The sequence below is a fragment of the Mauremys mutica genome, chromosome 20 (genome assembly GCF_020497125.1).
Source record: "Mauremys mutica isolate MM-2020 ecotype Southern chromosome 20, ASM2049712v1, whole genome shotgun sequence".
NCBI classification, from domain to species: Eukaryota; Metazoa; Chordata; order Testudines; family Geoemydidae; genus Mauremys; species Mauremys mutica.
Genome location: NC_059091.1, coordinates 20099370 through 20113745, shown reverse-complemented (window position 1 = coordinate 20113745; position 14376 = coordinate 20099370). Strand labels below are relative to the sequence as shown.

At 50.3% G+C, this 14376-nt stretch overlaps 1 protein-coding gene across 1 annotated transcript in view; it reads left to right on the top strand.

The window, feature by feature from the left end:
• The first annotated feature begins 275 nt into the window (after nucleotides 1-275).
• Nucleotides 276-14376, top strand: part of LOC123353816 (latent-transforming growth factor beta-binding protein 4-like) — a 28354-nt gene continuing 14253 nt past the window's right edge. The window contains exons 1-4 of the mRNA XM_044995229.1: nucleotides 276-357; nucleotides 1881-1975; nucleotides 12292-12348; nucleotides 13580-13735. Of these exons, the coding sequence (XP_044851164.1) occupies nucleotides 1945-1975; nucleotides 12292-12348; nucleotides 13580-13735 (244 nt within the window). The 5' untranslated portion in view covers nucleotides 276-357; nucleotides 1881-1944. The remainder of the gene's footprint in view (nucleotides 358-1880; nucleotides 1976-12291; nucleotides 12349-13579; nucleotides 13736-14376) is intronic.

The window sequence follows — 14376 nt, the reverse complement described above, 5'->3', positions numbered from 1 at the left end:
TCCTGTGTTAACCCTGTTACTACGGCACCACCTGGAACAGGACTGATGTTCTATCCGCCTCTCCAAGACAACAGCTGCAGACAAGAGCTACAATCACAGCTGAGACTTGGACATCACCATCTCACGCACAGGGAGCCACACTGTGAGCTGGATGAAGATCTGTTCTTCTGTTTGTTTCTGTTAAGAAGAGCCACAGCTCAGAAAGTGACTTAGGCATTACAGCTGCACCACCTTAGATGACTGCTTACAGCAAGACTCATTAACAACCCAGGACACTGATATCTCTGACCATAATGTTAGCAACCAGCCACTCAGTATGGGCACCTCTTCAGTTTTACTGAATGCAGGATTAAAAAGGTTAGTTGTGTCCAGATCCTTCACACCAGTTAATTTTAACAAGAGGGAAGGAACACTGGCCAGAATAGGGAAATAGCAGATGAAGAATATTTAGCTAAGTTAGATCTATTCAACTCTGCAGGGCCTGATGAAATTCACCCTAGTGTACTTAAGAAACTAGCTGAAGCAATCTCTGAAGCATTAGCGATTATCTTCCAGAACTCATGGAGGGTGGGTGACGTTCATAACAAGGGCAAAGTTCAAAACAATGTAAAAAGGAGCTCTTAGGGAAATATAGACCAGATAACCCAACTTTAATACCCAGAAAGATACTAGAAGAAATGATTAAACTACCAATTTATTAAAACCTAGAGGATAATAGGTGAAAAGTAATAACCAACATGGATTTCTCAAGAACAAGTCATGCCAAACAAACATAATTCCCATCTTTGATTGGTTACCCAGTCTAGTGGATGGGGGGAAGAGGTGGCCGTGATGTAGCTTGGAGTTAGTAAGTCTTTCAACACAATGCCACATTACATTTTCCTCCTCGAACTAAGTAAATATAGTATAGATAAAACTACCACAAGGAAAGTGCAAAGATAGTTGGAAGTCCTTACTCACAGGAGAGGTATAGGGACTTACTGGCTTGGCAGCAGCACTGCAGAAAAGGGTGTGAGGTTTCTGGCAGACCACAAAAGGAAAGTGAGTCTACAGTGTGATGCTGTTGAAAAAAGGCAAATGCCATTCTGGGATGTATTAACAGGAGTGGGGTGGGACAGAGATGGGAGGCGACTGTTCTCCTCTACTCGGCACTGAAGAACCATGTCCAGGTTTGGGTGCTGCGCTTCAAGAAGGATGAGGACAAATTGTACAGAGTTCAGAGGAGAGCAACAGAAATGATCAGAGGTTTAGAAAACATGACCTGTGAGGAAAGGTTGAAAGAATTTGGCATGTTTTGTCCAGAGATGAGATGGCTGAGGAGAGACATGATAACAATCTGCAAATATGCAAAAGGTTGTTATAAAGAGGACTGTGATCAACTGGTTCCCATGTCCACCAAGGGTAGGAGAAGAAGGAATTGGCTTAGTGAGCAGCAAGGAAGATTTAGGTTAGATATTAAGAAAAACTTTCTAACTCTAAGGATGGTTCAGCACAGGAACAGGTGACCTAGGGAGGCTGTGGAATCCCTGTTATTGGGGGGTTTAAGAACAGGTTGGACAAACATCTGCCAGGGATGGTCTAGGTGCACTTGGTCCTGCCTCAGCGCATGGGGATGGATTGTTTGACCTTCTGAGGTCCCTTCAACCCCACATTTCTGTGATTCCGTGAAGCGGTGCTAGGCCCTCTGCACTGTGGTCAGTTTCCCCCATAGGTACTCAGCAAAGTAAATGATTATGGGGCTGAGAGAAGTGGTAGGGCAGAAGGAAGGAGAGCAGGGCATGCTGAGACAACAGTGCTTTCCTGTGTGCAGTGCTGTTGGTTGATACAATATAATCAAACAGGACATGAGTCAACTTGGTTTCCTGTCTAATTTCCCCAAGATAAGGAGGCTGCAAAGCTCAGAATCCACAGAACTCGACCTGCCCTGACAGCGTCTGAGCCACCATGGCAACCCGAGATGATGTGTATCCATTGGGTGAGTGGAACAAAGTCCATGGGCTGAACTCAGGTGGGACTAGGAGAGTCCAGAGGGGCCCACGGGTCTGTCTGCACTGGAGCTGGAAAGAGAATGTTCCAGCTCGAGAAGACAGTTGTGATAGCTCTCATCTAGCTTGAAACAGAAGTGTCGCCATGGTGTTGAGAGAGGCTTGCCACCAGGGCCATCCCTAGACATTTTGGTGCCCTATGCAAACCCTCCCCCCCCACACCGGGGGGAGAGCTGGCTTCAGGCTTCTGCGGGGGTGGGGTGGTCCCAGGCCTCCACAGGGAGCCTCCTGGGGGGAGGAAGGAAACTGCCCCCATCACAAGCCAGTGAAGCGGAGTGGGTTGGGGCTAAGTCGCTCCACTTCCTGCCACCTGGTGATTGCAGGGTGGGCCCAACCCCGCACTCACAGGTGGCGGGAAGTGGAGTGACCCAGCCCCTGCCTGCTCCGCTCTGCTCCCCTAGCTCCCAACCTTGGGACTTGGGGACAGGGCCGGCTCCAGACTCCAGCGCACCAAGCACACGCTTGGGGCGGCCTTTTGCCGGCAGGCGCCTCCGGCGGACCTTCCGCACTCATGACTGCAAGAGGTCCCCCGGAGCTGTGGGACCGGCGACCGGCAGCGCGCCCCGTGGAGCATGCCGCCGTGCTTCGGGCGGCCAAATTGCTAGAGCCGCCCCTGCTTGGGGAGCAGGGGGGAACCACTCCCTAGCATTCACCAGTGGTGCGGCTGGGAGTCAGCGGAGTGGAGCAGGCTGGGTCCAGGTTGCTCCACTCCCTGCTGCCCGGTGAGTGCAGGGCATGCCCGACCTGTCTTGCTGTCCCCCAGGATGTAGCTCAGGGGAAGGGGGACAGTGGGGCCATGGCTGGGGTGGAAAAGGGGTGGGGTTTGGGACAAGAGGAGGAGCAGGATGGGGACAGTTTTCCTGGCCAGCTCAGCCAGCCAGGGGATCGGACTGGCCACTGGAGCAGCATGCAGCTGTGTAGGGTACCTAGAATTTTGGGGCAATTTGGTGCCCCAAAATTCCTGGTGCCCTACAGAGCTGTGTAGTTTGCGTATGGGTAAGGATGGTCCTGCTTGCCACTCCAGCCTTGTATTACACTCTCAAGGTTACAGCTTTCCTCTGACCTTGGCTTGGTAACCACTTGCACCGCCCGAATGCAAAATACCCCTTTGAACCCAGGAAGGAGAACTTGGGAATTCCTCCCTGTGGGGTACCCTCAAGCCCTTTCACCCCCACTCACCCGGGGAAGAGCTGAGAAAGAAAACAAAGGAAATTAGCTGTGGCTACAAGAACATAAGAACATAAGAATGGACGTACTGGTCCATCCTGCCCAGTATCCTGTCTACCGACAGTGGCCAATGCCAGGTGCCCCAGAGGGAGTGAACCTAACAGGTAATGATCAAGTGATCTCTCTCCTGCCATCCATCTCCACCCTCTGACTAGGGACACCATTCCTTACCTATCCTGACCAATAGCCATTAATGGACTTACCCTCCATGAATTTATCCAGTTATCTTTTAAATGCTGTTATAGTCCTAGCCTTCACAACCTCCTCAGGCAAGGAGTTCCACAAGTTGACTGTGCGCTGTGTGAAGAAGAACTTCCTTTTATTTGTTTTAAACCTGCTGCCCATTAATTTCATTTGGTGGCCCCTACTTTTTGTATTATGTGAATAAGTAAATAACTTTTCCTTATCTACTTTTTCCACATCACTCGTTATTTTATATACCTCTATCATATCCCCCCTTAGTCTTCTCTTTTCCAAGCTGAAGAGTCCTAGCCTCTTTAATCTCTCCTCCTATGGGACCCATTTCAAACCCCTAATCATTTTACTTGCCCTTCTCTGAACCTTTTCTAGAGCCAGTATATCTTTTTTGAGATGAGGAGACTACATCTGTATGCATTATTCAATATGTGGGTGTACCATCGATTTATATAAGGGCAATAATATATTCTCAGTCTTATTCTCTATCCGCTTTTTAATAATTCCTAACATCCTGTTTGCTTTTTTGACCACCTCTACACACTGCGTCTTCAGAGAACTATCCACAATGACTTGAAGATCTTTTTCCTGATTAGTTGTAGCTAAATTAGCCCCCATCATATTGTATGTATAGTTGGGGTTATTTTTTCCAATGTGCATTACTTTACATTTATCCACATTAAATTTCATTTGCCATTTTGTTGCCCAATGACTTAGTTTTGTGAGATCTTTTTGAAGTTCTTCACAGTCTGCTTTGGTCTTAACTATCTTGAGCAGTTTAGTATCATCTGCAAACTTTGCCAGCTCACTTTTTATCCCTTTCTCCAGATCATTTATGAATAAGTTGAATAGGATTGGTCCTAGGACTGACCCTTGGGGAACACCACTAGTTACCCCTCTCCAGTCTGAAAATTTACCATTTATTCCTACCCTTTGTTCCCTGTCTTTTAACCAGTTCTCAATCCATGAAAGGACCTTCCTTTTTATCCCATGACAGCTTAATTTACGTAAGAGCCTTTGGTGAGGGACCTTGTCAAAGGCTTTCTGGAAATCTAAGTACACTATGTCCACTGGATCCCCCTTGTCCACATGGTTGTTGACTCCTTCAGAGAACTCTAATAGATTAGTAAGACACAATTTCCCTTTAGAGAAGCCATGTTGACTTTTACCCAACAATTTATGTTCTTCTATGTGTCTGACAATTTAATTCTTTACTATCGTTTCAACTAATTTACCCTGTACTGACGTTAGACTTACTGGTCTGTAATTGCTGGGATCACCTCTAGAGCCCTTTTTAAATATTGGCGTTACATTAGCTAACTTCCAGACATTGGGTACAAAAGCCAATTTAAATGACAGGTTACAAACCATAGTTAATAGCTCCGCAACTTCACATTTGAGTTCTTTCAGAACTGTTGGGTGAATGCCATCTGGTCCCGGTGACTTATTAATGTTAAATTTATCAATTAATTCCAAAACCTGCTCTAGTGACACTTCAATCTGTGACAGTTCCTCAGATTTGTCACCTACAAAAGCCAGCTGAGGTTTGGGAATCTCTCTAACATCCTCAGCCATGAAGACTGAAGCAAAGAATCCATTTAGTTTCTCCGCAATGACTTTATCGTCCTTTTGTATCTCGATCATCCAGGGGCCCCACTGGTTGTTTAGCAGGCTTCCTGCTTCTGATGTACTTAAAAAAAAATTATTACCTTTGGAGTTTTGAGCTAGCCGTTCTTCAAACTCCTCTTTGGCTTTTCTTATTAGGTTTTTACACTTAATTGGACAGTGTTTATGCTCCCTTCCATTTACCTCACTAGGATTTGACTTCCACTTTTCAAAAGATGCCTTTTTATCTCTCACTGCTTCTTTTACATGGTTGTTAAGCCACTGTGGCTCTTTTTAAGTTCTTTTACTGTGTTTCTTAATTTGGGGTATACATTTAAGTTGGGCCTCTATTATGGTGTCTTTAAAAAGCGTCCATGTGGCTTGCAAGGATTTCACTTTAGTCACTGTACCTTTTAACTTCTGTTTAACTAACCCCCTCATTTTTGCATAGTTCCCCTTTTTGAAATTAAATGCCACAGTGTTGGGCTGTTGAGATGTTCTTCCCACCACAGGGATGTTAAGTGTTGTTATAAAGCGGTCCTGTTATAGTTACCTCTTGGACCAGCTCCTGCGCTCCACTCAGGACTAAATCGAGAATTGCCTCTCCCCTTGTGGGTTCCCGTACCAGCTGCTGCAAGAAGCAGTCATTTAAAGTATTGAGAAGTTTTGTCTCTGCATTTCGTCCTGAGGTGACATGTTCTCAGTCAATATGGGGATAATTGAAATCCCCCACTATTATTGAGTTCTTAATTTTGGTATCCTCTCTAATTTCCCTTAGCATTTAATCATAACTATCACTGTACTGGTCAGGTGGCCGATAATAGATCCCTAATGTTATATTCTTATTAAATAAGCTAATCAAACAACAATCACGAACTTCTTGAAACACCAAAAATCCAATCCTGTTCTTAAAAAAGGTAAATTTTATTAAAAACAAAAAGGAAAAAAATACATCTGGGACTTAGAATTTTTGGCTAGATCTTAAAAGAAACAATTACAAAAATGAAGCACCCAAAATAGCTTAAAGGATACAAGCAAACAAAAGCATCTGGGGTTAGCCCAGACGAGATCTACAAGCCAAAATAAACAGAAATAAACCTGATCACGTCTAGCTAACCATTCCTAATTTACTTACATATTTGGAGGGTTTTAAATAAGTAATTCTAGGTATGATCTGATGAGTTTTCATACCTGGTTCAAGCCTTACGCAGCATTGCTGCTCCCTGTCTCCTTCTCCGGAGAACAACAGACAAAGGGAAAATTTCTTTCCTAATTCTAAAAAGTTCTAGCCTTCCCATTGGCTCTTTTGGTCAGGAGCCCACTTTTCTTTTTTAACCTTGGGGACTTTTTAACCCTGTACAGGTAAAGCAAGCAGAGAACAGTTACCAAGAGGGATTTTACAGCTAACTGGCTGGCTGGGTGTCCATCAAAGGGGGCTACCCCCCACTTCATTTATCACTGATGGTTTTCCACCACTTTCACAGCTACTGAATCCCAGGGGATAACTGCAGATCAGTCTGGTCCCTGGAAGCAGAGCAGCCCAAAGCCTTCCCTGATTCATCCTCAACTGTCCGTAGCCCCAAGGGACCAGTCCAGCAGCTGGCAAGAGCCAGAGTGTAGGAGTACATTGGCCACACCGCTCACCTCTGGGATGCCCACTGTGCCTGGGGGCTGTAACATAGAGCCAGTACCCAAGGGGAATTTCCAGGTAGCTGGTTGAGGCAGCTTTCTGTAGGGGCACAAAGCTGGGATTCGAAAATATTATGATAGTAATAATAGTTATTAATGAAATAATTGGCTTCATTGGTTTAACACCAGGATCACAGTGGGGTAAATAAGCAAAATTTGGTTCATAGACAGGGGCCAGGAGACATCTCTCTCTCTCTCTCTCTCTCTCTCTCTCTCTCTCTCTCTGTTGCTTATTTCTGTGTATAACATTTTTAAAATGCATATTTATTTTTTATTTCTCTCAAGTATTTCTCCTCCTCGTTCTGTTCTCCTCTCTGCCACCAGGCAGCACTCAAGTGTTAACCATTAAGTTCCCAGGCTGGCAGAACGTAATGCTGTATGTGCCGCGTTTGTGCCCATCATGAGAATGTGTCTCTGTCATGAAGCTGATACAGGCTTGGCAGCTCTCGAAGGGGTTATTGGCACTGCAATGAGGGGTGGGGTCATTGGATCTGGGTCATTAGGACTAGCTGAATTGTTTAGGTGGGAGTTAAATCAATTTCTGAAGTGTTCACCAATATATGCCGGGCTAATATAATATATCATATGATCAATAGGTATGATTCCCATTACTTATATTAATATGGATAGTATGTGCTTAATGCATATAACATTATTTGTATACACACTTCTATCAATTACATGGCAGGGAATGGTGGCCAGTGTCTTCCTATAGTCTTGTTCACCTATGCTAAGAATCCCATAACACCTTGCATTAGCCAGGAATACTATCAGGATCAGCACATATGGGTGTTCTACTGTAATAACAGGCAGGAAGTTACTCTCACTGGAATGTCCCAAAGATAAGGACAATATATGTGGGACAAGCCTAGGAGGTGCCATCACGCTTTTGGTACCTGGAATTCCAGAACAAAGAGCTAAAGGGTTTTGACGTTCCCCTCTGGTGTTATCTGGACCGGTGATCTGCTAGGTCACTCTAATCCTTGACTCTGTGAGCCAGCCTTACCCTGCTCTGCTGTGAGAACCCCCACTCCTGGGCTGTTCACGCACAGCCTCTGGCATGTAAGCTGCTCCTTGGATTTTGCAGCTGAATGACATTAGCCAATATCTCCGGTCCCAGACACTACCCCAGGAACCTCTGTCTTGCAGTGTTCAGTTATGTCCCCTGGACGCTACAATCTTATATGGGTTCATCAATTCAATAAAGAAATTGATATGTACCAGGCTTGTTATCCTAAGGGGAGTCTCTGACAGGCCTCAAACCAAATGCACTGCTTCTGGTAGAATAAACAAACAAATTTATTAAGTATAAACATAGATTTTAAATGATTATAAGTCAAAGCAGAACAAGTCAGATTTGGTCAAATGAAATAAAAGCAAAACACATTCTAAGCTGATCTTAACACTTTCAGTGCCCTTACAAACTTAGATGCTTCTCACCACAGGCCCGTGACCAGTCCATGACCTGTACTATATACCCTTAACTAACACTTGGTCTGGGGAGCCATGGGTGCCCTGGGGGGTGGCCTGGGGGCGCAGCAGGTGCTGGGAGGAGGTGGCCCGGGGGACACCACAGGTCCGGGGGGGGGCAGCCTGGGAAGGATGTCATAGGTGCTGGGGAGGTGGCGGCACATGGTCCGGGACCCCTGCTGGTGCTGGGGGGAGGGTTGGTGGGACTGACAGGAGCTGTACTTGCAGCTCCTGGAGGGGGAGGAAGGCTGGGGGCTCCATGCACTGACCCTGCCATGAGCACCGGCTCCACAGCTCCTATTTGCTGGGAACCACAGCCAATGGGAGCTGCGGGGTTGGTGCCTGCAGGAAGAGGCAGTGCGCAGAGCCCCCTGGCCCTCCACCTAGGAGCTGCATGGACATGCCAACCACTTCTATGGAGCCCCTCCCCAATGTAAGCAGCGCCCCGCACACCAACCCCCTGCTCCAGCCCTGAGCCCCCTCCCACACCCAAACTAATGCTGCAGCTGGGCGGTGCGGTGGCCCAAAACTGCTCCAGCAGCGGCTGCCCAGGGCCAGCCACACCAGCTGCTTCAGAAGTCACGGAGGTCATGGAAAGTTACACCCCATATTCTTCATAGGATATTGTTATGATATGAATCTGGCATAACAGATGTGTTCTATGCAAGATAGGTAATGTGAGGTATCATTGGAAAGACTATGATTTACTGAATATGATTATCCTATTTGCATGTATGTATCAATTTAAGAATATTGACTATGTAATACCTGGGGAACATCCACCAGACAGTAGGCAATCAGCCTTATTTGGCCATCTGCATCGGTGCCAGTATAGAGACCCTGGCCGATTCCAGTACTTCAATTGGCCTCCGGGAAGTGTCCCACAATGCCCTTTCTTGCCTCTCTGGTCATCGGTTTGAACTCTATTGCCCTGCCCTCAGGTGACCAACCGTCATCCGCATCCCATAAATTCCTTTGGAAATCCCTTTCCTGTTCGCTTGGTGACCCGTGCAGTGGTCTCAGCACATCTTTCTAAGTGCCCATGCCTGTTCCACACACCAGGCGATCTCCCACTTGGAGCAATGCCGAGCTGCTGAACCTCATCACCATTTGTGGAGAGGAGGCTGTTCCGTGCCAGCTGGGCTCCAGCCATAGGAATTATGATACCTACGGACAGATTTCACGATGCATGACAGAAAGGGGCCGGGACACATTGCAGTGCAGGGTCAAAGTGAAGGAACTGCGGAACGCCTATCACAAGATGCAGGAGGCAAACCGCCACTCTGGTGCTGCACCCACAAGCTGCCGGTTCTCCAAAAAGCTGGACGTGATACTTGGTGGCGACCCCACCTCCACTGCATCGTCTGCATCAATCACCTCCTAGCATTGCAAGCACTGCACTCCTGAGCATAGCAAAAAATATTAGTGGCTTTTGGCTTCAAATTGCTGCCTCAAGGCATCTCTGATCCTTATGGCCCTGCGCTGCGCCCATCTAATAGCCCTGGTCTCTGGCTGTTCAAACTCAGCCTTCAAGTGCTGAGCCACTACAATCCAGCCCTGAGTGAAGCTTTCACCCTTTGCTTCACAAATATTATTGATCATACAGCACGTGCCTATAAGCATGGGAATATTGCCATCAGCCAGGTCCAGCTTTCCACAGAGGCAGCACCGGCAGCCTTTTAAATGGAAAAAAAGGACATCCAATGGTTATTCTGCACTTGCTCAGCCTGTTGTTGGACCATTCCTTGCTGCTGTCAATTTGCCCCGAGTATGGTTTCATAAGCCACAACATTAAAGTGTAGGCAGGATCTCCCAGGATCACAATGGGCATTTCAACTTCCCCTACAGTGATCTTCTGCTTTTGGCTTCCTGCTTGCAGCTTCCTGAATAGGCCAGTGTTCCAAATGATGCCTGTGTCATGCACCTTTCCAGACCAGCCTGTGTTAATGTCTGTGAAATGCCCCTGGTGATCCACACGTGCCTGGAGAACCACTGAGAAATACCCCTTGAGATTAATGTACTCAGAGGCTAAGTAGTCTGGTGCCAGAACTGAAATAATCGTGCCATCTATCACCCCGCCACAGTTAGGGAAGCCCATTTGTGCAAAGCCATCCACAACGTCGCCCACATTGCCCAGAGTCACGGTCTTTTGGAGCGGGATGTGATTAATGGCCCTGCAGACTTCCGTCAACATGAGTCCAACGGTCAACTTTACACTCCAAACTGGTAGCATTATGGAGTAGCCAGCTTCCACAGTGCAATCGCCACACTCTTCTCCAGTGGCAGGGCAGCTCTCATTCTCCTGTCCTTGTGCCGCAGGGCTGGGATGACCTCATCAGATAGTCCCATGAATGTGGCTTTCCTCATCAGAAATTCTGCAGCCACTGCTCATCATCCCAGATGTGCATCACGATGTGATCCCACCACTCAGTGCTTGTTTCCCGAGCCCAAAAGCGGTGTTCCACGGTGGTCAGCACCTCCGTGAATGCCACAAGCAATCTCGTATCGTAGCTACTACCCATGGCGAAATCAATGTCGCACTCCTCTTGCCTTTGTAGTTTAAAGAATAACTGCACTGCCACTTGTGACGTGTTGGTCAGAGCAAGCAGCATACTGGTCAACAGTTGGGATCCATTCCTGCAACCCGAAGAGGCAGGATGCGCAATACACAAACTGTTGAAAGATGGTGCCAAATTCAGACAGAAGCACAGGGAATGCTGGGATGCGAAGCAATGCATAATAGGGTTCTCTGACAGGACCCAAGATTCCCCCAGACCCTCTCTGCTTTCCCACAACTCTGAGTGGCAGAAGAGAAAGAGGTGCTCTGTGGGATAGATGCCCAGAGTGCACTGCTCTGAATGCCGCTGCAAGTGCCGCAAGTGTGAACATGCTATTGCACAGGCAGTGTGAACACACAACAGCCGTTTCCATCACTTTCAGTAGAACAGACGGGCTCTCCTCTCTCAAGCTCTGCGCTAGCTCCATCCCCAGCTATGGGCTGGATGCAGGAATCCCTGGGTCATTTTTTGGCCCGTGTAGTGTGAGAGGCCGGATCAGCCTACTCCCGTCCTGGCCTTAGACTCTCTGAATTAATGGCTCGGCCTTCGCTCCCAGGGGAACTGTGATGCCGCCACCTCCCCAGCTCCCTCATCCTCCACAGAGTCTCCCTGGGGGAGATTGACCAGAGCTGAATTTCAAAGCTGCGCCCCCTTTCTAGCTCCTTTCCTAGGAAAGCACTATGGGGTTCCCCAGCCCGCTATGCTTCCCCTTTTCACAGCACCTCAGGCACTCGGCCCCCGGGTCCTTTATTATCTGGTTCTTTGCACCCGCGTGTGGTTAATGACTCAGAGCAAAAGGCTATAAATAAACACCAGCAGGAGGGGGCGGATCTGGGCCCATACCTGATCGAAAAGCAGATCAACAGCAGCCTGTGTTGTGCCCCATCCCCCCGCCCCCGGTGCTTCCCCTTTCCAAGGGGGTTTGTCCATTGTATGGATGCACTGGGTGACCTTGGGTAAGTCGTTACCCTTCACTGTGCCTCAGTTTCCCCATCTATAAAGTGGAGAGAATGCTCCTCCCTTTGCCTATTGCCATGAACTTTTTGGGTCACAGACTGGCTCACTGTGTGTCTGTGCAGCACCGAGCATGATGTGGCCCTGATTTTGGTGGGCTCTGGGTGCCACCTGGCACAATGGGCAGGGCCGGATTTCCGATTAGGCACTATAGGCATGTGCCTGGGGATGCCGGCATTCTATGGGGTGCATAAAAATTCAAATTTTGCCACTCTCAGGTCCCAGCACAGGGCAGGGCTAGCAAAGGGAGAGACAGCCCCACACAGCCCTGCTGCTGGAGCGCTCCTCCCTCCGCACGGCAGACAGTGTCACCTCCCAGCGCTGCCAGTGAGTGTGGTCCGGGGGCAGGGCTTGGGAGTGGGTCTGTGGGGGAGTTCATGGGGCAGCTCTGGGCAGACGGGGTGGGGGGTGCTGGCATTGGGCAGAGTGGCACTGAGTGTTGGTTACCATCTGCCCATGGTGCCTCACCCTGTCTCTCTGCCTTCCAGGGCTCTGCATCGCCCTGTGCCTGTGGGGCACCGTGGCCCAGAATCATGGTGTACAAGGTAAGACTGACTCCTACTGGCTAACCTTCCCCAGCGCTCCCGGCTGCCCGGGCTCCGGCCTCCGCACCCTCCAGCCCCTGTTCCTTGTGGGAGCAGAGCAGAGTCAGGGGTCTGGCGAGCCGGGAGCAGCCCCTTGGCGTGGGCGTCTTGGGGTGGGTTTACAGAGCACGGTGGGTGCATGCAGGGGAGAGGAGAAGGCCCCTGTGCAGCCCTCCCCTTCCCTTCCCAGCCCCATGGCAAGCAGAGAATAGACCCTGGGGCCCAGGGCTCTACACTGGGGGCTGGAGTGAGGGGCAGGTCCCCTTTGTAGCCAAGGGCCGGGTTACTGACCAAACCGAATCAAACCCCTGATGGCGCAGATGTTAGAAGTGGCATTTGTAGGTGCCCCCCGCCCTCTAAAATTGGGCTGAACTGAAACCTGGGACCCACGTGCCCACTGCACCTGCCTGGATGGATACCAGCCAAAGAGGAATCGCTTCTTCCCCGACCCAACGGAGACCTGTGATGGTAACGGGGCTCCCACGTTGTCCTGGCGGGGGCTGGGACAGAGCAGGGCATTAAGGGCCGGAGCAGCCAACTCTACTGACTCCAGGGCCTACTGGGGGTGCTCAGCCCGGCTGGGGAATGTGGGGGGGCACCAGCTCGGGTGAGGGCCGCCTTCCTGGGGATCGAACCGGGGCCTCCAGGGTGAGCAGCAGGAGCCAGGAGAGTTGGCCTCTGTGAATTGGGCAGACAGTGGGCGGGGGGCCCATCACACTGACCCGTCTGAATCCCAGCCTGGGTCCTAATGAGCCCCTGGGTATCCAAGGGGCAGAAGAGCTCCACAGATCCCTGCCCAGAGGAGAGAATGGGGTAGCGCTGGCTATACTATCCCTCACCCCACCCCGCAGGGATCCAAGGAGGGAGGGGGGCAGAGGAGAGGGAGCTGGTCATCCGTCCCAACACACAGGGAGCCTGGAGCCCCAGGGGGACATCCCCCCACCCTCCCCTCACATGGGGGATGTGGGTGTTTGTGGGGCTGACCCCCCCCCCGTACCTGGGGGAGGTGGGGAGGCTGTTTCTGACATTCCAGCAGCAAAAATGAGTAACTGAGAATCAGGCCCTTAATCATTAACCGCTCAGGGCCCCGATCGCCTGGGTCCCGTCACCCAGCTCAGTGTGGGGGTTGGGGGGTGATACGGGGAACGTCTCCCTGCCAGGACTGTACAGAGCGTCCCCTCTTGCATTACAGATATTAACGAGTGTCTGGGGCCGAGCCCGGCAGACTGCGGCCTCAACGCAAACTGCATTGACGTGCCTGGGAGTTACTACTGCACCTGCAGTGATGGCTACGAGTTCAGCTCTGGGAAAGCCAAATTCAGGGACGTGAGGGAGAACAGCTGCTGGGGTGAGCTCTCCCCTGCCCTCACCTGCTGAGACCTCCCCTCGCACACACAAATGCTCCTTCCAGGCCTGGCGCTGCACTGGGGCTGCTGCCGTCTTTGGCAGTGGCCCGAGGCCGTCAGCTGTGATGATATGTGGCCCTCGCCTGCTCCTGCAGCACATGGGGCCAGGCTCAGCCCTGTGCCCGGCACTTGGATGGGGAATAAACCCTCAGGGTTAGAAACAGACCCACGGAGCAAACTCCTTGTGCTGCAGAGATGCGCTGGGGAGGGGGGAGGGGACCCTCGCTGGCCCCAGCACGCAGCATCTGGGCTGCTAGTGCCCCGCTGAGCCTGGGAAGGGGCCCCGGGAACGGCTCTGGGAATTGGGCTAAAGCGTTCTTGACTTCGCCCCTTGTCCTCTATTGCTTGAGCTTCCGCTGGGGGCAGGCAGCCATGCTCTGCTCTGGCCTCTAGGGGGCACAGCTGATAGTTCGAGGGACCCTCCCACTGCCCCAGGCTCCCTGTGTGGGCAGCGCTGGGAGGGGCATGTGCTGTGACTGGCATTGCCAGCCCAGCCCCAGGCTGCCCTGAGGCCCCCCGAGTTCCAGCAGTCTGGGGCGAGGACGTGGGGTTGGCGTTCGTCGCTCCGTGTGCTGTCCCGGCT